The sequence below is a fragment of the Calonectris borealis genome, chromosome Z (assembly GCF_964195595.1).
Source record: "Calonectris borealis chromosome Z, bCalBor7.hap1.2, whole genome shotgun sequence".
Lineage (NCBI taxonomy): Eukaryota > Metazoa > Chordata > Aves > Procellariiformes > Procellariidae > Calonectris > Calonectris borealis.
This window is the reverse complement of record NC_134352.1, coordinates 24,319,230-24,345,584: the sequence shown is the minus strand read 5'-3', so window position 1 is coordinate 24,345,584 and position 26,355 is coordinate 24,319,230. Positions and strand designations below refer to the sequence as shown.

General features: G+C 35.4%; 1 protein-coding gene across 1 annotated transcript in view; it reads left to right on the top strand.

Moving 5' to 3' along the window:
* MAN2A1 (mannosidase alpha class 2A member 1) overlaps positions 1 to 26,355 on the top strand; it is a 132,459-nt gene that overhangs the window by 61,847 nt on the left and 44,257 nt on the right. The window contains exons 12-15 of the mRNA XM_075138210.1: positions 44 to 111; positions 17,415 to 17,580; positions 20,018 to 20,248; positions 20,361 to 20,483. Coding sequence (XP_074994311.1) covers positions 44 to 111; positions 17,415 to 17,580; positions 20,018 to 20,248; positions 20,361 to 20,483 — 588 coding nt within the window. The remainder of the gene's footprint in view (positions 1 to 43; positions 112 to 17,414; positions 17,581 to 20,017; positions 20,249 to 20,360; positions 20,484 to 26,355) is intronic.

The window sequence follows — 26,355 nt, the reverse complement described above, 5'->3', positions numbered from 1 at the left end:
TTTAAATGTATTCAAAAGCAAATTCAAAGATGTTCTTTTGTAGGATGATGTTCAGTCTTCCCAAGATTCTTTGCCACACAAGATGGTTATAAAGCTGACATCACAACCAAGGTAAATAATTTACATATTACTTAGTGTCTGAGATTCTTTTAGCAATGTGTGTGTTTTCACTACTTAGTAGGTTTCTATGCCAATTCATTTTTTTTAACTTTCACTCAAAATAAAGATAAAATTTAAAGAAAAAAATTTAAAAAAATATATAAAGCTAAAAAGATAGCCTGACATATTATGCTAATATTATTATGTCTAGTTGAAGAGGACACAGCACCTTAAAACTATAGAAGTTTCTCACATACCACCTATTCAGCTGCAGCAAATAGTCTGTTTACTGTGTGCTTTTACAGCATTGTAATCCCTAATAAATTATGCTTGAGAGCAGCAGTAGAAAATTCTAATTAAACATAATTATAGTTGTCTCAATTCACACTGTGAGCAAAACCTTAGGTTTTATAAGGTCTAAAAATCACAATATATAAAAGCTGGATTGTCTTTAAAATTGAAGTAGAAGATAAACTAGGATACTGTTTTCTTTTAACTCCAACTTTCCGTTGTATTAAGAGGGCTTACTACTTTATCTATATGTAGTTCTAGAGTATTCAGTTGAAACTGACATCCTGCTATGCCCATGAACAATCAGTGTCCAACCTGAAATAACTTAAACATTCATTAAAATTCGACTAATCCAAATAAAGTGAATAAGGCATATGGATATGAAAGCTGCTATGTGTGTAAATCAAGTAATACAAAGTTTTTGCTTACAGAACAGAAGATTTAAGATTCATTCAAAAAGTAGTGAATGCTGGTTTTAGTGATGTTGGTATTTAGTTTCTCTAGTTCTAGCAAGTGGCAAGCAAATAAAACTTACTTGCCTAGTTCGTGAAGGTGTTAGGCTATTCAGCAGGCTAACTGCTACTGTTAAAAAGTTCTAATCAGATCTTTGAAAAAATGAGCAAAGTTTGGTCCTTGTGTCCTTTTGGGGGAAGCTGTCTTCAGTCCTCTAAAGTTATATGTATATAATGTGTTTTAATGTAAACTTGTCTCTAAAGCAGTCATGGAGACATACATACTATTTTTTTATAGGCGTTTTATTCTCTTGATGGAGTGCTAGATAGGTGCTAATAGATTATCTTAAACTCGTCCAAAATGGTCAAAAACTCAGGTGCCTAGCTATTTATTTAACTAAAATCTTTTACCTTTTTCAAAATATCCCCTCAGATACTTTCAATGGGAGAGGATTGTATATATTGTATATAAACACTTGGCTGGAGGCAAGTTATAATGTAGACTTTTTTTGCCATTTGAGGATAGCTTTAATGCTTTTGCGCTTTCCTTGCCTAGATTAGCGGTTGAAATTTCCCCCATGCCCCTTCCATCCCCTGATATGCCTTTTGTTTGCATCCACTGTTCCACTTATCTCTCTGCATAGTGTGCTAAGTAAGTTTTTCCCTTTTTGGTATTTATACATTTCAGACATTTGCTTTTTTTTTCCCTCTTAGTTGTACATTAAATAGATAGACATGTCAAGCTTTTTTATTTTAAAATTAATATTATCCTAGCAGCCTTTTGCTGCTGTTCTGTAAACTTGTCTTAACTTACGAAGAAGATAACAGTGGTAGATAATTGCTAATTTTAACTTGTCTGGTATTTTGAAGATACCATGCAGTCATACAAGATGCGGTATGGGAGGTAGAATAAAGAGGGGAAAAAACGCGAGGAGGAAGGGGAGGAGAAAGATTACAAGGGAATATTGATATTGCTGCCTGAAAACCTTTTTTTTTGTAATGACTTCCTGTTTGGAAACACTTTCAAAGCGATGCTTAAGTGCACACTACTCTTTCCTTTATTGTTAAAATTTTCATTTGAATATCTGTATGTTCAATTATTTTCCCTTATAAAAATGAGCTTAGTCTTTCTAGGCTTCTAACTTTATCTCTGGTTGTAATCTGATTCTCCACTAATATTGTTACCATTGTGAAAAGTGGTATGTAAGCTGAGGCAGTAACTTGTGCTTAGATCTGGTATGTGAATATTATGAATGTGCACCTGAGTTTTCTAGGTAACCAGTAAATATGTGAAATGTTAATTTCAGTTAATTTCTTAAATTCAACTTGATAAATTTATCATTAAGTGTTACTGTGCTTATACTTCAGCTTGAAGCTTCTAAGAAACTGATTTTTCATTCCAAATTTTGAGGCATCAGCAGATTGAAAATACTGATTCTCATCAAAACTTTATTATTTGGTTGTCCTCTATTCATAATAGTCTTTATTGTTTATGTCTGTAGCATGAAATCTCTAGATTTCTTTCTGTTAATGTGTTCTAATATACCTTTATATGGGATAGCAATTAAGTCAATGTAACTGGCAAGGTGTTACTTTTCTTTAATTGGCTGAATATTTAGCATTTTGTAGTTTTGCATTTCCACGTTAAGATTTTTAAAAATAGCTGCATTGTAAATTGATTATTCTTATAAAAGTTTGGTTCATATCACCTATAAATTTAGAGGAACACTACTGATAGGAAGCTCATAAGATAATTGGGGTTTTAATCTGATTGATTATTCAGTCATTTTTCTATTTTTTTCTTATTTTACTGAGTTGATACTGTCAATTTCAAATCTAACCTACTTTTCAACAGGAAAGTAGTTGGTAGTATGCTTTTGTCTCTCTCATCCAGCCTTCCTTTTTGATGTTTTTTAATAAAGTGTTCTCTTCACTGCTTGTGAAAGTTGTAGTGAGTAGTGAAAACTGATCAGACAGACTGTACAGCAGAACTAGTATAACTTGATTACATGGGAAAAAAAGAGGAAATCTGTCTTTCAGTAGTCATTGTTCTAGTACAAAGTAGCTCCAGATTGTTGCGTAGTTGAGAAGTATCTTTCAAACTGTTTCTAAGTAGGTACCACTTTCAATATATTTGGTATTGGTTTCCCCCCCACCTATGCATCTCTTCTCTGTACTGCTCTGTTGCCATCTTTTTATGAATCTGGAGTTTTATAAAAAAAGTAATGTGTTAATTTCAATGAAATAGGTATGTAGAATATTTTAAGTCTTACTGTGACTCTGCCACCTTAGAACAACTAAGTGGCCTTATGATCAGGCTTCTGAGTACTGAATTTATGGCATATTTAATTGCATTAAACCCCTTTTAACTAAGATAAACGAAGTTGCATGCTTTTTTAAAAAATTGTCACTTCCAGCTGAAAACCAAAGCTTCCACAAGATAATATCCAACTAGATATAGAACTACTTTTATCTTGTTCTGAAATTAACAATTATTACAGTGTGTCTTGCAGACAAAGCCCGTGAGTGTGCTGATAAATTGGATACTGCATCATATTTCTGTGAGAGCCCTGTCCTTTGATGTAATTATTACTTCTTGGGAATAGTCTCAGAGGTTTTACTTCCCGAATAGCAAAAGACTTGCCCTCACTGGACTTGGCAGGGGGTGTGTGGATTTGAACCTCTTGCCATCCAGTTTAAGCTGTCGGCTCTTGATGGAGGGTGTGTCGGCAGTGTGAGTGGCAAGATTTCCTAGCTATTTCTATCTACAGTGTTTCCTGGAGATAGCATTGCAGGGGAATGTGATACATGACCAAATAACTGAGTTGGTTGTCTGCACCAGCTTGGATTTTGTAGTAGTATGGTTTGGCACAACATGGTGAACCTATCAGTGAATGAGACCTAACAGTATCAATCATGCTTTTTTTTCCCTTTCTTTTCTTTTTCCACTTCTGAACCTTCATGTAGCTGGCTGGGGAGTTTCAGTACTGAGCTCCATTGCACACTACAAGCATGGTGTAAGGCATCCCATCTGAACTGAAGATACTATGATATTGAAAGATTTTTAAAAACCATTGATTTAGGATTATATTTAATGCTAAAGCAACAATAAGTATAATTTGCCCACAAATTACTTTTGTCAGCTAATTGTAAAAGAATGGTGTGATATCCTTCTTATCAGGCTAGTTTAATAGCTTAGCAGACATATTTTCTACTAGTTGAAATATTCAGGTTGCCTAGGGGATTAATTCTGAGTACGTTACACTGTAATCAATGACTTCTTCAAAGATCTGTCAAAGCACCAAGCAGTTTAGTGACATCCACCTTATAAAAGAAAGATTCATTTTTCCAAATAGAGGATACAAAGTAATCTGGGCTATTATCCTTACTTCAATATCTATGAGCAGGTTTTGGCCTAAGTCGTGTTCATCCTGTTAGGTCCAAAATTTGTGATCTTTTTTGAGAAAGAAAATTCTGATTTACCTTTAAGATTTTCCAAGTTGGTTACCGTTTAAAACATTTCCTTGGCAGGTGTACCCACTGCTTTCTCAACACAGCTCTATAGTGTAGAAATTAAAGCTATGTTATTAAGTTTAATGTGTGATAAAGAATAATGTACAAAGGTTAAAAATTCTTGGCAGAGTAGTGTGTTATTACTGTATTTGGCTGGAAAATGACAGGAAGGATAACTTGCCTGAGAAAGAAACTTTGTTGGTGTGATATGCCAAAAGGGAAAGCTGTCCTGATGATGTGAAGCAATTGATTAAAGCTTCACACCAAAGGAACTGTATCTTTCTGAGCGTAGAAGGTGACTGGATTGGGGTAATGTTTTAATATTCTCATTTGGCAACTTTAACTTTGTTGGTGGGTTTTTTGTTGGTTTTCTTGACCTGTGTTGCCCATGTTGGTACAATCAATCTGAACAGTTGTCCAATGTAGTTATAAGGAGAGGATAGTCCAACAGCATTTGGCATTTTAATAATATACATTTTAATTACTTTTTATGCTTGCATGAGTTCTCAGGCATGTGTATTTCTAGTTATGTATTGAAACAGTTTAAAAAAAAAAAAGGCAGTTGAAACAAGGGTATTTTCAATTATCAATGAGGGGAAAAAATGTTTAAAGAAAACAAGAAAGAATACATTAACATTTAAAATGAGGCCCAAAATATTTGTGGCAGTTCATACATTGTTAATAAGAACACTTGTTCCCCAGGGAAAAAAAAAACAACACAAAAGCAAACCAACAGTTTTCGTTTTTTATTGGATGAAATAGTGATAGCAATAAGCAATATGCACTACCTTGTTATGTTTTTGTAAAAGTGAAACCTCTGTATTAGTAACTTCAAGGGAGGTGGGCAGGATGAATGGTCATTCAATCAAGCCTTAAGACTCTTTTCTGCTGTTAAGAAACAACACTTAATTAAGCACTTGTATTCTCAGCAGAGTAATGCAAGTAGTTCAAAAATTAGAAAATTATATGTGAAAAGCTGCTCTTTTAGTTTCCAATACCCTGGCTGCTTAAGCTGAATACAGCCTAATAATTTTTAAAAAAATTACTTTAAAGTGTTACAATCTCAGTGTTCAGCTGCCTGATCGATTTACTAGATTTCAGGTGACCTGTAACTGCCATGAACATGTTCTGTTTGTAGTAAACTCAAGGTCATTTTGACTAAATTGAATGGGTATTTAAAAAGCATTCTCCCTCTTGATTTTCATGATGAAAAAGCTGTCGCAAAGACAATGAAATGCTTGGCCGACACAGGGTAACTCGGGCATCTGAATCCTGAAATATCAGTTGAAAATCTTTCTGGCAAAAGTGTGGTGGCTTCAAAATGAGCAAAACCAAAAGCAGGATACATTCATTCTGCTTTAGAGGTGGAAGTTAGCTCTGCAACTACCTTTATGACCAAAACCAGCAAATTCTGCATTGACAATGTCTAAAGGGAGAGGAAGTGAGGGGTGTGGAAGAGTTCACAGCACCTTGATCTTGTCATGCCCACTCTTTTTGTAAGGTCACAGCAGTTTTTCAGAGATTTCCATTTTACTGTTTTCTGCTTCTTGTGTTAATTACATTACATGCAGGCTTATCTCAGAACTGACTCCCTGCACTGGCAGTTAACATTTCAGTGGAAGTTTATCTAGGAACTCCGAAAACAAAACAACAAATAAGCGAACGGATGAATGTCTGTTTTGATGTAAGGGATAGCTCTTTAAAACTGAACTGTGGTTCATTTTTTGTTATAAATTTTCATTATTAAAAAGAAAAAAAGCAGCTTTGATTTGCAATTAATTGCACTCCAAAGTTTTCTGTGGAATTAATCTTTATTTTTCAAAAATCAGTTTTGACTGTCATACTTCTGAATTCAAGTTGTTCTAAAAGTTGTTAGATTTCAAACTTTTAATCATTACTTTTTCAGTGCATAAAAAGTCATATAAATCAAATTTTTTTCAGTTTTTGGTCTGTCTTATTGTTGATAAACCAGTGATGGTCTGTTCTAAATCTTTTTGTTTACTGACTGTCTTTGAAATTGCAGTTGCAAAATGAAACCAGTAAATAAGTTGATACAGTTTGTAGTGTTTATAGAATCTCAAATAGTTTCTCAAAACTGAATAAATTTAGGATTTTTGGTTCGATGCATGGAATTTCAACAGTTTTTGTTGGGATTTGCAGTACCAGTGCAATCAGATTGTGAAGGTGTTTGGTGCTTCAGATGCTACAAAAAATTACAATGTTAAAATGAAAAATCCCACAATTAGGTGTTACAAGAAATTTCTGGATTCCTCTGAAAACACTGTTTGTAATGGAAGTGTCATATGAAATGCAGAAAGAATAGATTATCTAAACATACTTTGGGGGGAGGGAAAAAAAAAGGTTTTTTTCAAAAAACAAAACAAAATTATTATTATGAAGGATTATTATGAAGGAGTGTGCTAGTTAAGAACTGAATACAAATAAAAGATCGGCATTGTATGCATGTACTTGTTGAAGCAATTTTGGAAGTAGAAGATACACATTTTCAGTATATTAGTATATTTGTGTATTATTTCTTTTTTTTCCAGGCACTGGCCGCTTCAGCCTTTTTACTGGAGTTGCTTTGAGGCAATATTGTAGTTAGTCCAAGGCTCTCAAGGCACAGTCTGAAGTGATATGGCATACTTAAAGTTTTTCTGCTCTTCTGAACCAGATTTTTTTTCCCTTCTAAATGCAGATTTATAAAGCCTGCACTACAAGAGGAACAAGGAAAGGATTTTAGTGAAGGTACTTCCTGATCCTGAAAAAGTCAGGGGGCTTCAAGCCCATCTTGGACTTCAGAACACCTCACAACTTTGTGGTAAAAGAAAAATTTAAAATAGTGCCTTTGGACTTAATCCTTTTATCCTTAATTGGAGAGTAGTTATGTGCTCCAGATTAGGGTATGTGTGCCACTACAATCCATCCAAATCATAGGAAGTTTGTGTATCTGGCATATGTAGTAGGTACATAACATTTTAAAAGTCTTGTCTTAGGTTGATGTTGGTTTTTTGTGTTCTCAAAAGTTACAGTTCTTGCTGTGCTGTTGTCTGTGTTTATCGTGAATGCTGTTTTTTTGAGGGTGTTCCATGGTTTGTTCTTGAGAAGACCATGCAAAGATCTTGTCTCCTGTGAGAGTAGAAGGGATGGAATATGTGCCTATCGTCTGCCTAAGTCTCTGCCTTTTCCATGAGCAATGGATATTATAAAGATGTATCTGTAGAGTTATAAAAAGAGAATTGATAGGAATGTGTGTGTGTGAGTTCTCTCACCTTTATTAACGAATCTAAAGTTTGACTTTGGGTTTGTCATAAGGAAGGGCATTCCTGGAGTGACTCAGAATTCTGAGATGTCAAGCTAAGATAATGGAACTTTTTTTTTAAGCACAGTATCATTGTTTTTAATTATGTGTATGTTAATCAGAACTGTCAGCCATTATCGCTTTTAGAAAGAATGTGTAATTTTAACATTATAGTTCTATTTCTAAACTAAGCATTTAACAACTTCTTCAAATGGTGTTATAATCAGAGCATAATTCTATTTTGTGTTAGTTGAAACTCTGCTGAATTCTTGTGAATTTACTTATTGTTAGTATCTCTTTTTTATTTCTTGATGTCACCAGTTGAATTTTATAATGAAAAGCTGATTTGTGGATAATAGATTCTGTTTCCACCTTTGTTTTTATACCTTATGAAAGAAACACAAATTTATATTGTGTACTTGTAGTGTCAAGCTGAGATTAGATTCCTACTAATTCTTCTGCAGGATTTTTTTTCATGAACTGGAACGGATGTTTCATTTAGGAAGAGGCAGAAATCTTAGTATTAGTTCATATGTGATAATATTTGATTATATATATTCCAGATTAATATTCTACTCTATAATAAACAGTTTAATTGGATTATAAGAGTTGCTGCTTAGATGTAAATTGATTTTTTTGTTGTTGTTGTTACATCTGTGACAAAATTAATAGTCCCAAATTCAGACTATTAAATTTACAAGAAGCTTAGCTGGATGTGATGCAGAGGACCATATTAGCGTTATTTATCTTATCCAGTTAAGTAAGCTGAAAAATCTCCTTAGACTTTATCCAGCCAATGAAGAGCCCCTTGGGAAGGTGTTGGAATCTGCTTTTGGGGACAACTTGCTTTCCTCTGACTATATAGAGGAGAACAGTTTGCTTAACTTGAATTTTTATTAAACCACCCATATTCCCACTGCCCCAAATTTCATGTTCACATCTGACAATGTATCTGAGACTGCAGCTCTTGAATTGTAAGGTTTTCCTCACAAAGGACTTTGCTGTTTAATTAAATGTCTAGGATTGTATAGTTACCAACACCAATGGTTTCAGCATCTGCTGTATCTCGGAGGAGGTGTACATTAAAGCTGTAGCAATTATTGAAACTAAGTGTTGTAATATAATCAGGTGTGATGATGCAGTTTAAAGCACACTTTCACTGTAGTTTCATTTGGTGCTCTGAGCTTAACTTGGTATAGCTTTTTGTGAAAGTTCATTCTCATAATGTGCAGATTAAATTTAAAAAAAAAACCCTAACCCAAACAGTAATATTGGAGTAGGTCTGATCCACTTTCTATAAAACTGGAAAGCAAAACAGCAGACTTGGCATCATGTTTTAATTCCACACTTTCGTTTAATTTCTAGTCAGATTGTTGTAAATGCATTTTTGCCAATGCTGCCTTCACTCAGTTAATAGACAGACTTGCTGGTTTCCTAGCTGATACTTAAATGTTCATTGATAGATGTTGGATATCACATATTATTCAACTTTATCCTTGGATATCCATCTGACCAGGGTGGATTTTTTTGTGCAAAGTGAGGCCAAAAACAAGCAAGAAATTGTTTAGTTCAGATCATAAACTCACAAATTGTTTTCTATTTGTACCAGTCATGCTAAAAGAGTAGAATGTAAATAGGTTATAAAATTTGAAGTCATACTGGGAATAAACACCCTATATAGGATTAGAATTTAAAACTTAGTAAATTGGAGCCAATATTTCATAGTAAAAGAATGAAATGAAGCAGGCAAGTGAAAGTTTACACACCACATGGAAAAATAATGTGGGGACTAACCAGGTAGACATTAGTGAAGAAGGAAAAGACTAGGCATTACAGAAGATCAGATTGAGAGAGTTACTTGTATGGTGTCAGAGGCAATTTTGCTTTTGGATGATTTAAATGGAAATGTTCTGTGTAAAATACAGCTGAAATAGTGTGCTACAGTCAGAGTGATGAAGGCTTCATCAAAAATATGGTATCTAGTTTTAGAAAACATACTTCGAGAGGAGACTTTGAGAAGGCTTAACAGGAAAACAAGAGTACTAAGTTGAAGAAAGTGACCAAAGCAATGTTGAAAGAGTATCACCTGTTTAGTTTGAAAAGGCTGGTAATGAGGAACATAAATCTATAAATACATACAGGTTTGTTACAAAGAGAATCAGTTGTATTATACTTGCAGTGGAAAAAAGGAAGACATAATTGGAAGAAATGTTGTTTACTGTAAAGTAATTAAAAATTTAATTGTATATTAGCAAAATGGGTGCTTGAGCTGCAGAACAGCATAAACAGTTTTGGACATTTTCAAGAATAGTGATTGCAGCATTTGTCAAAGGTTGTTCTACTGAATTCTTATTCTGGTTAAGAGGTCAAACTACAGCAACCGTGTAGTCCACTGTTTTTTTATTAATACCTAAATTTGCCTTTTGTCTCTTGAATGTAGTCTTGAGAGTCATAGGAAAACAGCATATTTTGCAGTACCCAGCATGGCTTAAGGTTATAGGCTAGTCTGTTTTGTACATACTGTCTTTTATTTGACCAACTGGACTAAACAAGAAAAGTGGGCTGGTTTAAGGCATACAAGACCTTCCAGTGACCTGAAATGTTATCTCATGTTTGTATGAGAACTAGTTGCTCTAATGAGAGAACAGCTCCGCTTACAACTGCTGTCCCTAATGCACAAACACAGCAATTTATGCTTAGTTTGTGATACAGGCAAAAGAAATTTCCTGTTTAGGATAAATTTCTTTTGACAAATGTTATTTTGGCACTTGGCAGATCTGCTGTAAAAGGAAGAGTGTTTCTGTATTGCTTTTGATGAAAGAGCTGTCTGAGTGCGGGGTATTTTAACAGTTTTACAGATTGTTTGCAGAGTAATACTTTTTTTTTTTTAATATGGGTAGGTAGGTTTCTGATGAGGTGAGAAGTGTTGAGTAGAGTAGTAACTACTTACATTAGTAGCAACAGATCAGTTCTCTATAGGAATGCAAAGGTCAAGATATTTCCTAATACTGAAAAATTCTGGATTTTCCCTCTGCCTCTGCCCCCCCATATATGTAGCATGTATAGTATACGTATGTGTATGTATCCAGTTGTATTTATAAAAGAAATACTCTAAATCCCTAACACCAGATTTCTGTAAATTAGTTCTTATGGTTTGACGTGGAAGTGTATTTTCCCTTCTGGGAAAAAAAAAAAACCTCTGATGCAGAATTATTCCATCTTATGGATATTACTGGTTTTGCTTCCTTTCCAAACATGAACTAGGAAGAAAATTATTTTGGGATTATTGGACAAGTGTCCGTGCATATCTCTTCAAAAATACATTAAGTAATTCCTCAGGGGCTTATGGACTTTTTAACTTAAAATTAACTAACAAATTGATTTCCACGTTCTTTGTTTCCTTATTTTTTGGTAGGTTTTGCCAATATTAAAATAAAGTTGTGAGCCAAATGTCATTGATAATAGTTCGAGATACACAGAGGCTTAGAGTTCGGAGTTTTGAATAACATGTTTTAGAAAAAGTATAATTTGGATGAAATCAGGAGCACTTTTTACATTTCAGAAATAAATATTCATGTGACAGAGGGGGAGATGAGGATGGTTTAAAAAAATACCTGCAGGGTCAAATTTTCTTTAAAACAAGCATGAATCAGACTTGAATACCTTCAGAAACTGGATTGGTCACATGATTTTCATGCATGAGATTTTGAATGACTTTATCCAAAACTTACTCTGTTACCTAGCTTTCTTGCTAAATAAATTTTGAATGGGACTGAGAGGTGTCTTGAAATGCTGTGAAACATATAGTTTCTAAAGCTCAATTTAGTAACTGATAGAAGAGTTGTAGAAAAAAGCATTAATCTTCGGTCAAGGAGAGTGTCACGATCATGAGCCTGCAGAGTTGGCTTTTGATTAGTCTTGTTCCTAAAAGAATATTAAGAACATGTCTTGAGATACTAGAAAATGTCTAATTTTTGAAGAACCAGAGGAGCAGCATGACCAGATGATTTCAGATGATATCCTGAATCCCTTTTTTTTTTAAAAAAAAAAGACGTTGATTAAAGGACACTTCAAGTTGTATATATGACATTTATATGGCTTTTTTTTTTTAAAAAAACCTCCAGCATAGGGCAGAAGTCACATAATTCAGATATCTTTTTATGGTATTTTTGGCAGCTACCATGACAAGCGGTGCTTTACATAGTTTAAATACTAATCCCCAGTTCGTTTCTACCTCATGCACATCAGTATTTACTAATTAATCAATGTTACTATCTACCGATTCTTCTCACATCTTTCAAAGTAATTTTTTCTTGCATATTTTCGGATACGGAACAGTTTCGATTCTCTCCTGGCCCTGCATCTGATGTTTGGAGAGTTTTTATCATCACAGTGAGATGACTTTGTTAGAGAATTTCAGTTTTGTTTAGAATTCTAAAATCTTAGTCCATCAAAGTCCGTCAACAGCCAAGATCTCAGAATACCTTTCTAGCTGAATTCTGGTTTCGAATACACCAGTCCTTCTGATTTTTAACGTATGTAGAGTTACTTCAATTCCTCTTCTTCAGGGCTTAAAGCATTTTAATGTGTATTCACAATTTTTCCCTCCCTTTTACTCCCCCCTACCCCTTTGACATTTCAGGAGAACTTAGGTGCTTCTGTTTATTCTTTTTCATTATTCAGTGGAAGACTATTAATATGGTATGTCATTTGGCTTCGTGGCCTGTATCTTTTCTCAATTTTGGAGGTACTTGTAGCAGTTTTGCCTTTTTCACCACTTACCTTTTTTTAACTTAGCCTCTGTAACAGAAGAGGGAAAGAAACTAATCAGCTTTGAAGGTGCTGCTCATGTAACTTTCCATTGAAATTGTGCATATGAGCCCAGAGAACTGATTCTGATGAGTTATAATGGGAAATGCTCTAATCTGTCTGCAAAGGTTTGTCAGAGAGATTCTAGTAAAATTGATCAGTCTGAGCTAGAGTGCCTCATGGAATTGATTCTCAAAGCAAACTTGAATAAAGATCCTCCACTGAGCAAAGAAAGCTGTTCTAAGCTGATGTGAGTCCAGGTGTCTTGAGGAGGTGGTCTTCTGACCTTTGTCACTGATGATTTGCTAGTAATGAATTCCGGCTTCTCCAGTTAGTTGAATGCATTGCTTGTGAAGGCAGCATTGAATGAACTTTAAAAGATTATGGTAATTGTGTTGCAGATGTTGCCAGTGAATGTGTGTATGTATCAATATATATTATGCCCATATGTTTATGCATATCAGTGAAACAAAAAGCACAGTGGTCTGAAATACTGTAACTTTTCAGTTTAAGAAAACAAAATTTGCAATAGCATTCTTCTAGTAGACCAAGATAAAAGTTGTTAGAGATCTGAATCAGCTTTATTCACATTTTGCTTGTGAATATAGCTACACTGGTTTACATGTTTTCTTGATAATTTAATGAAGAAAGTGTTTGAAATAAGAATGGGTGGTGGCTTTTTTCAGCTCTGGCTGAAAATGTTTCACAGCAAGTTAAATCTTTACTACAGGAAAGACTAGTCAAAATATTCTTCAATGCTTGAATGTATGTGTTTACTAGAAAGGTTTATTAATGGCATATGGTAGGTTATATAAGGAAAATGATCATGCCTGTATGAATAAAAGATACTCATTCTGGGTTTCAGAGACCCAGAAAAGTATGGGTAAAAAAATTCAAGGTATCTTTCCAAAAGTGTCTGCAAAGCAGGTGGCAGGATTTGCTTTTATGAAATTGCAAATATTTACACATCAGAGATGCATCCAATTTAGGATTAAGAGCTCAAATCTGCACCTGTTTCTCATTTTTTGAGGGGCTGAGAGCAGTTTACTCCTGCTCCCAGTGCACAGATGGAATACGTGGTCTCTAGTGAGTAAATTGGCCGTGATTTTATCTGTAGAAAGTTACATTATTTCCTTTTGTTTCAATACATTTTATATTAAAACAGTTTCAGAATTTTTTGATTCCTTGAATAAATGAAAGAAATGGTGGCTGACACTTGTCCATAATGGTGTTTCTAAAGTAAAATTATTTGGGGTGAAATTTTTCATCTGAATTTTACCAGTAGGCATTAGAACTTCTCCCCCTTTATTTGGACAAAATATGTGAGTTTTTGTAGTTTTTTTGGTGCTGTTGCCAAAGACCAGTGATCTGAATAATGAAAGGAAAATAATTGCTTGCTGCTTCTGATACACTGTAATATTCATGTTTTGCCTTAAAATCTGGAATAGAAAACGTTTAAATATTGTCAGGTTGCTTCTCTGTGTAATGTAACCACAATACATTAATCAGTTGTACTCTACATTTGACATTCTTTGTAATGTTACAGCGTAAGTGAAGCATAGCTCTTTTGTTTCATATAGAATTTAAAATAGTTATAGTGGGATGTTATTTAAGGGTGGGAGTTGAATGGTACTTCAGAAGTAATGTGATTTAATTACATTAGTCAGTGCTTTTGTATACACACAAGAATTATATCTTACTGAGTATAAATACTTCAGTCCTGCTGAAATAAAATTTGAAAAAAAAAAAACCTAGCATCTAGGCAAAATTCCTACATTTCAACTGCTGAAAATCTGCCCTGTCATTATTAGCTTCATCTGACTGCCTTATTACTCTATGTACACATAATGCACTTATACCTTCTTGAATCAATGTATTATAAAACATATGTACCTTGGTACAAAAAGAGCTTTGTTTTACCTGAATATAAAAAAACAGACTGGTGAAATATAATGGTAATATGGCAGTTCCTAAGGTCTTTGTGTCATGGGTAAATTTGCCATGCAACTAACTGAAGTTGTGAAACATGTTTATGTCAATAGGAAGGTGAACACAGTTTCTGGAAATATTTTTACATGAATATGTTCTTTGTTTGGCAGATAATTTAAATTTAATGAGCTTGACATTATTAGAAATGAATTGTATGCATAATCTAGCATTTTACTTGGAGGCATAAGAATTGAGAAATTCAACTGTATAGAAAGAATAAATAAAAGATTTTTGTAATGTTCTGTTGGCAGATGAGAATGGTGATTTTTCTGAGTTTTGCGGTTGGATCATTTCTTAGACCTGTATTGTTTCTGACACAGTTCTTACACTCTTCTTTCACAGTATATGAGGAGTTCTTAAAAAAAGTATTTCACTAATTTTATTTTTTTTGTCTTCCTATTTTTTAAGGGGTCTAGACTGAGAGCAGTGTTGGTTTAGTTTGGTTTTGATTCCACAACTGTTATAAAAAAATTATGTTAACATTTAAATTAAAATTTTATCCAAAAGAAGACATCTTCAGTTAAGCAAAAGTGTAAAATGACCTATCCAAGTCTAGGGGAGGCTGTCACAAAGTCTTGCACAAGTTCTTAAAGACTCCGAAAGCTGAACAAGAGTGTGGCTAACTATTGTGTTGTCTAGTAATCTAGGATTCTTCAACACGAAACAGGGCAAAAAAAGAGCATCCCAAAGCGCTTTTGATTGTGCTAGAAGGCAACTGACCACAGTTAGATGCAAAAATATGCAGGGAAAATAGTTGTTATGCACAGAAGTTGTGATTTAATAGTACTTCAGCACAAGAATCTTCATCTAAGGTGTTGAAAGGAAAATAATTTTTATGGGAAGCTCATTCTATTTATCGCAGGTAATCTAAAGGTTCTTGGTAGAAAAAGCTAATATAGCCTCTGATTTTAGTTTATTCAATTAATGACAAATTGGAGTTGACCCTTCCTACTGATTATGATGTAATAGGGTAGCAGTGAAGGGCTATGAAATTAAAGATGAACAGCCTAAGTTTCATGCAGGAAAAAAAGAGAGAGCCAATGAAAAGATAAGGGGAAAATGGTAGCCTGGTTAGTGTTCATAAGGATTCTGAGTTATCTGTAGAGCAAAACTGCATTTGTTAAAATTAGAGTAGTGTTGCAAAAAAAATCGAAGGGCAGAATGGAAAGAGAGTAGGCGAGATTTTTCAGCAGTATGGAGAAGGAAGAATTTTCCTTGTGTGTCTGTATTGCATTCATAGTTTAGTGGTGGATTAACTTAAGTCTCTCTGACTTTACACTGAAATTGTGCAGAAGTCCTCTCTCTCAGAATAAGGAGGAGTTAAATTTGTACTTCCTTATTAACTCTAAGCAGTTTGCTGCTACCTCTCAGCCCTGAAATGTTTCCATTTCATTATTTCCAAAGTATAATCTCAGCAGTTTTGTCCACTGCCTGCCAGACTTTATGGTGCCAAGGAGACCTCACTTTTCCTCTGGCATGTGTGTAGAGGAGGCTACTCTCAGTCTGTTTAAAGCTAATGTTGGAAAAGAGAAGAGAAAAGATTAAAGAGTTCAGTTATGCAAGTAACTTGTTAGCAGGACCTTTGTTGTACTGTAGTGCCAGACTAGCGAATAATGGAGCACAGAGCATCTAAATGTATGGGTAAGGAACCTGGAAGACTTACAGTAAGAATGTGACATTATGGAAAGAGGTTCAAGCTACAGGTGATGTTTAAGTTAAAGACCTGAGTGACAGAATGAGATTTCTAGTTTGGGAGGAAGGAGACAATTCTAGATGAAGTGATTTGTGAAGGTGGTAATTGAATTTGAAGCTTAAGATGTGAAAGGAAAAGAAAGAGAACCACTGACAAAACCCTGAGGAGTCTGCATAGAAAACGGAGCAGAGAATGAGAAGAATCTACTTAGAAGAAATGCTGAAAGGGATTTGATAAGTACGAAGTAGATACTATGGAAACTAATGAAGGCTAAGATTCCATGAAGAAGTAAGCTGTGTTTTACAGAGGGAAGGGTCAAGGAGATTGAAGATAGAATATTGGTTCTGCTGTGTATCTAAGAAGTTATTTAGAAATTTTGGCAAGAACATTTTTCATTGTTAAAGGCAATTTTTTAAAGTATGAAATGAAGAGAGGGAAACTTCAGGGAACAGTTGTAAATAGTGCATTCTTTGAGCTTGGCAATGAAAAGACAGTAAGTACAATGATAGTCCTACAGATGCATGAGGCACAAATGTTCCAGTATCATTTTATTTTTCTGTACCATACAATATACAAACATGTAATTAAAAAAAAATTATATAGGCTGATAAAGTTGCTGTATTCGGTTTCAGAGCAGATTCTTTTGGTCTGTGCTCAAATGGAAAAACAGGCATAAGATTACATTAAAAATTAGTTACTCTGTATGTACCTATTGAAAAGTGTTCAGTGTATATGCAGACAGTTGCCATAAGGAATTTTGGTAAATTATAATTTAAATTATTTTGATCTTTCCTTTATAGCAGAGAGAAACTAGTTGCTTTAAAGAATATATTCAGATATATGTATGTATGGCAGGTTTTGTTCATTACTTCATTGTTTCGAAATTATGTTAAAGGGAAGGCAACTGTGGATAAGAATTTAATAGTTCAGCCTGAAAAATATCTTTAAAATACCCTTGAACAGTTGCTTGCAACTGTTAATAGCAATTCTTTAGTAGTTACGATGGGAAATTGATGTATTTTTATTGTAAGGTATTTTCAAAATTGCTTGGAAAAATAATAGCATTAAGAAAAGAAGATCTGCCAAGAATTGATGTTAAATATCCATTGTTTCCCTGTTATGTTTTGCATATTTATTTGTCGTGGTATGTACCTGTTGTTCTAACATTGTTTCAATGCTTTGTATGTAAAATTTACGTGCAATAATATTGAACCTGAAGGAGGAAGGTTGTTTGCCAAAAGATAATTTGGCAAATATGTTTTTGCAGGTACCTTTTGATATATAATCCTATGGAACAAGAGCGATTTTCAGTGGTTTCAGTCAATGTGAATTCACCCAGAGTTAAATTATTATCTCCTTTCGGAAAACCTGTTACTGTCCAGATTAGTGCTGTTTGGGATGGAGCAACTACAGTATCACATGAAGCGTATCAGGTATGCTACTTGAAGTAAAAAGCATTAAGTATTTTTTGACAGATATTGTAGCTTCACAGTTGAAGAAAATGGAAAGCATACTTCAAATATTGGCAATTCTGTCTTCTGCAGATAATGCCATTAATTCAGTCCTTTTAAGGAAAAAAAACAAACATACATATATTTAGCATTAATGTTTCTTAAACTGATAATTTTTTAAACTTTTGTGATGTGATGTATTACATTTACAGGGTCAGTTTCAGCTGCATGAACAGAAAATACTGGATGTCTTTTCCCCCAACTTTCTAAAACTGCTTTTTCCTTCAAGTGATAGTCCATACACAGTCACACAGTCAGTATGTGGTCAAGCACTCCAGCTGGAAGGTTTTCTAAGCAGTTAGATTCTGATTTTTTTTTTTTTTTTTTTTTGTCTTCCAGACATGGAGGCTGGATAGTTGTCCTGATTTCAGCTGGGATAGACTTCATTTTCTTTCCAGTAGCTGGTATAGTGCTGTGTTTTGGATTTAGTATGAGAAGAATGTTGATAACACACTGATGTTTTTAGTTGTTGCTAAGTACTCTGCTAGTCAAGGATTCTTCAGAGGCTGGGAGGAAGCATAGCTGGGAGAGCTGGCCCAGCTGGCCAACAGAGTATTCCATACCATATGATGTCACGCTCAGTATATAAAGCTGGAGGGAAGAAGAAGGAGGGGGGACGTTCGGAGTGATGGTGTTTGTCTTCCCAAGTCACCGTTACATGTGATGGAGCCCTGCTTTCCTGGAGACGGCTGAACACCTGCCTGCCAATGGGGAGTAGTGAATGAATTCCTTGTTTTGCTTTGCTTGCATGCGCGGCTTTTGCTTTACCTGTTAAACTGTCTTTATCTCAACCCTCGAGTTTTCTCAGTTTTACCCTTCCGATTCTCTCCCCCATCCCACCCGGTGCGAGTGAGTGAGCGGCTGTGTGGGGCTTAGTTACTGGCTGAGGTTAAACCACGACAATAGTAATGTGTTACTCTTGTACGAAGCTAGACAGATGACTTTGAGTCCACCTCTTGCTTTCGGTTTTAAACAAAGTTTCTGAGAATTTTTGACCATACATCATTATAGAAGATTGTCCTCAATGATCACGCTTCAGAAACTGTATTTTGTTACATTCTTAGTGATATAATAGTACTCTATAAGATCTAATTTTTTTACTTTCAGGCTTACATTCTTAGTCTGATTCCTTTTGACTTGGGAGCCAAGTTGAACTTGTTTCAGGATAGCATTCCTGCGAAGATAATTCAATGTGTCTCCCAAGTAGTCCTGCAAATTATTCATAATTGTTGTGGGTTAACCCCAGTAGGCAGCTCAGCCCCACACAGCCACTCAATCACTGCCCCCAGTTGGATGGGGGAGAAAATTGGAAGGGTAACATTGAGAAAACTCAAGGACTGAGATAAAGACAGTTTAATAGGTGAAGCAAAAGTTGTACGTGTGAGCAAAGCAAAACATTCACTACTTCCCATCGGCAGGCAGGTGTTCAGCCATATCCAGGAAAGCAGGGCTCCTTCATGTATAATGGTTACTTGGGAAGACAAACGCCATCACTCCGAACGTCCGCCCCTTCCTTCTTCTTCTCCCAGCTTTATATGCTGAGCATGATGTAGTATGATATGGAATAGCCCTTTGGTCAGTTGAGGTCAGCTGTCCCAGCCGTGTCCCCTCCCAACTTCTTGAGCACCCCCAGCCTGCTCACTGGCAGAGCAGCATGAGAAGCAGAAAAGGCCCTGGTGCTGCATAAGCATCCCTGTGTTATCAACATTGTTGATATCAAAACATAGCACCATATGAGCCTCTATGAAGAAATTTAACTCTATCCCAGCCAAAACCAGTACAATAATTAACACTGTTAATTGCCTGAAGAAGAAGAAGAAGAAAATTACATATCTGTACCTTAGACTCTAAGGAAATTGCTTTGGAGATCTACCTTGTATATTACTGTTCTGTGCAGATTGCTATATAGCTCCTAAATAAACAGAGACTAAAAATGAGACAGTTGCTGTCTATTTTCCTATTTAAATTTGTGGGTTTTTAAATGCAGCTTAAGTGATTAAGTAGGGTCTGTGCACACTTGATACGCTACACATGTATCTTTACTGCACAACAAATATGCTCAGAACTACACATCACAGCTAACATTCTTGTTTAACGAGATTCAAAATCATTATTGCATTAATATAAGAGATCTTGATGCTAAGCAAATTAGCGATTTTTGTTTGCTAATTTTTCTTAGCATGCTTCAGCAACCAATTTTGGAATGTCATTTGTAATTTCGTAATCATTTATGGAATATGGGAAAAATTCAGCCACCCTAAAATTATTGAAGTAAAAGGAGTTACTTTGAGCATAAATGTAGTATAACAAGTTGATACTTTGATGTTTTTAATAATGGCTGCTTCTTTGCTCCCAACAGATCTCTTTCGTGGCGCATCTACCACCTCTGGGGCTTGGAGTTTACCAGCTCTTGGAGGTTCAGAGTTCAGAAGCAGTTTTAGCAGACTATAATATATACATGAGGAATAGTAGGCAGGAGAAACCAGACAGACTCTTCAAGATAAAGGAGATGCAGAATTCTGTGGACAATATAATTTTAGAAAATTCTTACATGAAACTGTGGTTTTCTGGAATGTCTGGATTACTGGAGGTGTGTTGCATTAAATTTTTAAACATTATGTTGTACTTTTTTAAGAACTTCTGTTCTTATTTCTGGAAACCTAAATGTGTCAACTATTTCAAACATGATTCTCTGTCCTTAGAAAATAAATACCAAAGAAGATGGTAAAAATCATCAAATGAAGGTGGAGTTTGCTTGGTATGGAACTACAAGTAACCGCGATAAAAGTGGAGCTTATCTCTTCTTACCAGATGGAGACGCCAAGGTAAATCTTCCATTTGGAGAGAGATTCTAATCTTAAAGTAATTTGAAGCATTCTGCAAATACAGATTGGAAGATCTAGTTTCCCCCAACACTGAAATACCGCTATGTGGCTAGAAATAATGACATCAGTTATGGAAATGATTGGCAGAACTTCATACTTCATAAACCTAGATTTGAGTAAAAACACAGCATTAATTTCAAAGTGTAAAAAATATACAGAATATTTATCATTCACCAAAAAACTTAAATAAGATGCTACCCTTGCAAGAAATCCAGTGAGAAGTGGCCATTCACTGTCAATAAAATAAGTTCACTTTCACTTCCTATGGTGAAAATGTATAGGACATACTGATTCATTTCTGCATTTCTTCACTTTTCTGATTCTTAATATTTCTTTACTGTGAATGAGGAGCTTCCAGTTCAGAGTGTAGTACTTTCTTAGCTGATACTAGTACATGTAGTTTAATATAGTAATTAAGATACTGAGTCCCAATTGATGAATATAAAGAGAGAGTAGCAAGCAACTGTTCTGATTTAGTTGTCTAGGGTTATCAGTATTTTTAGCTGCGTAATTATTAGAGGGCAACAGCATATTTCTATTAGTTTTCAAATTGGAAATTCAGAAATGACAGTGTTCTTACACTGACTTAATTACTATACACAATCTACTGTACCACTTTTGGAACTGGAAAGGTGATATTTCAGAAAGCATATGATGAGATAATGAACACTTAAGAATCTAGCTAGTTTGCATCATATTTCTTCTGCCCAGTTTCCCCTGGGGAAACTTAAGTTGCATGCATAAGGCAAACTGGGAGTTCTATGTTTACCACTTCAGGAAATAAGTAAGGATAATCATTCTATTCTGTTGTTGTTATATGTGTAAATCAGTCTGGAAGTGGACAGAACAGTTTTGTTTCCTTTTAGCAGTCTCTCCTAGAAGGTCTTTTGAGGTCTTTGAGTTGGCAGTTTTAAACCATTTAGTATATTTAGTCCCATAATTGTTTGCATCGGTTATATTCAATAGGGTTCACTTCTTCTTGATTTTTAAATGTCAGTGTTTTTGATCTGTGAATACCTGAGTGATATCACTTAAGATTTTTAATTTTTACCTTTTATCAGCTGCATGGTCACATTTTAACTAATTTTATTTTGGATGGTACTTTGTCTTTTGCTTATAAAAACAATAATCACTAAATCTAACAGTTATATAATTTTAAGTACGCTTTTGAATTATTTGCTTTATAAAAATAATCTGGACAAATCTAGATAGCAAAATGCTATGGCTTGAACAGAAAAAGTCTGTCACATGCCTGCAAGCACAGTTAGAAAATAAGGTACATATTGAACTTTTACGAAAAATGAAATTAAAGTACATTTTCAGTTAACACTAAAAAGGGTGGTATGTTCAGCTTTTGTAACATTTTATACAATAAAAATGAAATCATTATACTTCTGCTTCATTAATATACCATAAAGCTCATTTAGCTTGCATTTTAATAACGTTAATTAGGTTGTCCCACTGGGAATAACAATGTAATTCTATAGTAGTTTCTAAAACAGTTTGAACTAATGATTTCTGTCTTAAAAGAAATGCCATCTGTTCAGAATTCTCAGTGTGAGGTGGATTGATTTAACATTTTCTAAGTCCTTGTGTGGAGTGGCAATAGAATAGATTACAGGCAGTTTTCTTGATTTTTTTTTTTTTTTTTTTTTTGGCTAGGTGTTTTTTTTTCCTATCCATCTCACCCTATGTATTAGTGCAAAATTTGCAAAGAATAATTGCATTTGATGTTGTGTCATTTTCCTCTGGTATGAGTACAGTTATATATTTTCTTTGCCTTTGTTAACTGGTTGTTTTGTCACCGGGTAAGTCTTTTGCTTCCTTTTAGTTTAATCATCTGTCTTACTATAGTACTTACATAGCCTTTTTGATCTTGGGTTCTTCTGCCACTTTAATTTTGGAAACTTGGTGCTGTAACATGCTAGGCTTACAGGCCATGGCCTAAAGCCGTGTCAGGTTAGAACACTTGACACATACAGTGCAGATCTGGTCATCAGTAGGCTGTTATGAGTGGATGTCATGTTTTCTGCAGATGGTGGTCTGTGTACTAGCATGTACACTGATCTGAATCTTTCAAGAGGTTCCTTGGATTAATCATCTTTATGGCTGACCTAAAACCAGCCTGCAGTACTGCAAAGAGTGCATTCTCGCTATGAATGCCTCTAGTACCAGTACTAGGTTGGACATCAGCAGAGACCTGGGTGAATGACAGTGATTTACACAGTGTTAAATAGAAGGTACACTGAACACCAATAAATCTTTGTCACTGCTCTGGAAAGAATAGCTGGACTTAAGGCTCTACGACACCATGGCAAACATTGCCATGGCGTAGCTAGACAGCCCCCAGTAAGAACAGTCTCTGGGGTTGTGGCAATAGGGTCTTGACCACAGATGATTCTGCCCCTGCTGTCTCTGAAGTGTGGGAGTAGTTCAGTGGCAGCCTCAGGTCAGGACACCAGTGCAAAGTCTGGGACAATGACACAGAGCAGAGGCTCCATGCTGCAGCTATAGAGATAAGGCAGTGCTCCTACCATGCCTTTGTATTTTCTGCAAAATAGAACAAAAGCAAGGTACCAGGGGAAAAGACAGGCAATACGTCAAGTTTTTAAAATGTCAGTGCTGCTTAACTGATTGACAATGTTATCAAGGTTTAGAAGGAAGGGAATTCCTTGGACCTCACAACAAGTACAAACAAAAGCATCCTGCCTATGAAGGGAAAACATGATTGTATCTTTTTTGATTCTGTGAAGGATGGCCAACTCCATAAATCTCTTAGATCTGGGGGAAAAAAATCAGTATTCAATAACCTTTGAAACAGTTAAATGTCTGTATTTTCTTTTATGTATTCAAGACAAGTCAATATGTGATGACCTACTTACTAGCCATGTTCGGTATCAATAGGGAATAGAACAAAGCAGTTTTTTTCCAGAGAGTCAGATGCTAAGTGTTTGTGGGATCAATGTGAGTGGTTCATTTTCTTGTTTTACAAATCAATTTTTCAGAATCAAAGTGGACTTTTTTATAGACCCAGACTGGGAAATTGTGATTTTCCCTCAGGCAGCTGTGTTTATGCACACATGTATGTACTAGTTGTGTAGGTACTTATGTACTAACAGAATATATAAGAAAAGAGTTGTTTTTTTCTTTTTAATCCTGCAGGATCTCTAGTGCTAGAGCTTTTCTCCCTTTTTTCCTCTTCACACTTTGTCTCCATGATTGGACTTCTTTCCTGATGATCATCTCTGACTTGTATAGCTGCAGCTGCTGCTACTAGCTTCGAGAAACTTTTTGCATGACAGGACCTTTTTTGATCTGTCAGGATTACCTGTTGCCTCTACTTCTCAGAGAAGAACACATATCTGAGTTATCTAAATGCTTGGCCTTCAAACCTAAGGGAAAGATAATGGTATCTTTCTGCATTTTTTAAGTGAGTTTGGGATGTTCCACTGCTCAAAAGGAGAGAGACTATCCATTTAGAGTATCCTGCTGTAGCCATCTTCAGATCTTCCCTCTCAAAAAGACAGCATAGTATCATTCAAGCATAGTATCCTTACTTTTAATGCTTCCCCTGTTTTTGCATCCCTGATAACAGGAAGAGAAAGTACACAGGTACCATTAACTGGAGGGTGCTCACAATACTCAAGAGTCAGCTGCCTTTGAAGTGTCTGTTCTTTCCTTGGTGCTATGTATTTTCCTCAAGCATCATATCTATCATCTAAAAATCTGCCCCACATATTGGTGGGGTTGTTTTTGGAGACCAAAGTATTAAAATGACAACTGTCTCTCTTCTGCCATGTAATTCTTAAAACACAGTTCTCAAGAGCTTGTAGTAGTTGATTTTTATTCCCCCCTGCTCCCCCCCCCAACCCCGGTCTAATCTCAAACCCTGACAAATGAAGGGTAATCTGCTATTGAGAAACAACTTCCTTTGAAGGCTTTGTCTTCAGTTCTTTTTTAAAATCTCAGGCATATCAAGAGCAATTCAGTGTGTGTTGGAAAACTTTCCTCTGGGCATAGTTTGTTTAACTTCCACACCAAAGTGTGCTGCACTGTCAGAAATTTCTAGGCCACACTAAGATGGTTAGTAGTGCTTCACTTGACTACAAGGCTTATTGCCCATGTTTCATGCCTCCAGGCTGCAATATGCCATGCCAGCTTCTATGCAAGCCAGTAAAGCTTTAAGTGAAGGCATCTCTTCAGTTATCTCCATCCCTTGGCACTTTGGCACCCGATTTAATGCCAAGTATTTTAAGATATCATAGGGAGCTATGGGATATCTATTTTGCTGCAAGTATTCTCCCTTAAAATTTCTAGCTTGCCTTGTTTTTTTTTTTTTCTTTCCTTCAAGGTGAGATTGTCATATTTCTCTTGAATATGGGTACTGAAAAATGGTTTCTGGACCCTTTAACCCATACTTTGGTTATCCTGTTTCTGAAAATACTGCTTTCCAGGCTCAACAAAACCTACCACAGCAGGCTGCTGAAGCTTGTGCAATGGAACTCATTCTAGTGGAGCTGAGGGGAACAGATTTTACAGTGACTATTCATTTTGACTGTTTAGGAGGTGGAGTCCTGAGAGTACCACTGGATTTGAGACCCAGATATTTTTATTCCTAATTTACGGCCTGAGTAATCATATAATCCTTCACGCTATCCAAGCCTCCATTCAAAGCAGAGTAAATATTGAATTCAGACCAGGGCTTTGTCCAGTTAGTTTTGCAAATAGCTCTGTCATTGTTTGTTCCTTCCACTTAGAAAGAAAAGGAAAGGGGTTTGTGTCTGAGTAGTAAAAGGCCTATTTCTGCATCTTAGTCAGACTTCCACATCAAAAGTATCTTTATATTTCAGAGCCAGGACCAGGAACATTTCACAGGCCTCTGTATCTCACCAAGGATCTTTACAATGATACTAGAATAATTGCACATTCAATGCATAAAGTTGTTTTCCTGCTTAAAAGCCTGATTCATTGAAATGTTTTCAGTGTGGCAAACCTCATCAATTATCTCTTTATAGGTTCTGAACTCCGTATGTCTCCAGATGACTATCAAGAAATCACTTTCTAGGATCAGTGCTTTTCTAGGCACTAAATATGAATTAGGAGGCTTCCCTGTTCTCTCAGTACCCTATTTTTTCTTCATTTTTTCTGTTTGCCCGACAATCGGGAAGCAACAGGTATCCTTGAGAACATCATATCTCCACTCTTTGTATCAGAAAGAACTTGTCTAACCCCCAAAACCACATGATAGCATGTGCCTTTGTAACTCTCATTTGTACCTTTTCCCTGCACTGTGTCTGAATGAGAGGCTTGCAAACTGGTTTTGATACATTTCTCTCAATGCATGTGCTAGTGGAATGACAAATTATGATTTAAAAAAATTCATTACTTTTAGACAATATCTGCAAAATGACACTTAATTCCTTTTTGTCCCTATCACATCATCTTTCCATATAGTTCAGAATGGTAAATATGGTTGCCTTTATCTTCAGCTGGGGAGCTGATCTGGCTACATGCACAGCTTGGAGACTTAGTGTTTGTGGCAATATCCCAGAATCTGAGAGCTGTTAAATGCATCTCATTTCAGCTTTCTACTTGTTTGGGAACAACGTATTTTGGTGGTGGTTGTCAATGTCACCATCATGTTTTATACTAACAAGCTTGATGGAACAGAGTTCCTCCAAGTATTTTTTTTTTACTTTTAAAAAAAAATACTTCAGGTAATTTTTAATTTTTTTTAGTAAGGGCATAGTCTTTGTCACTCATCCAGCATCTCTCCATTTTGCTGGTTTGGTCCTGGGTAGCTCCAGTGAGA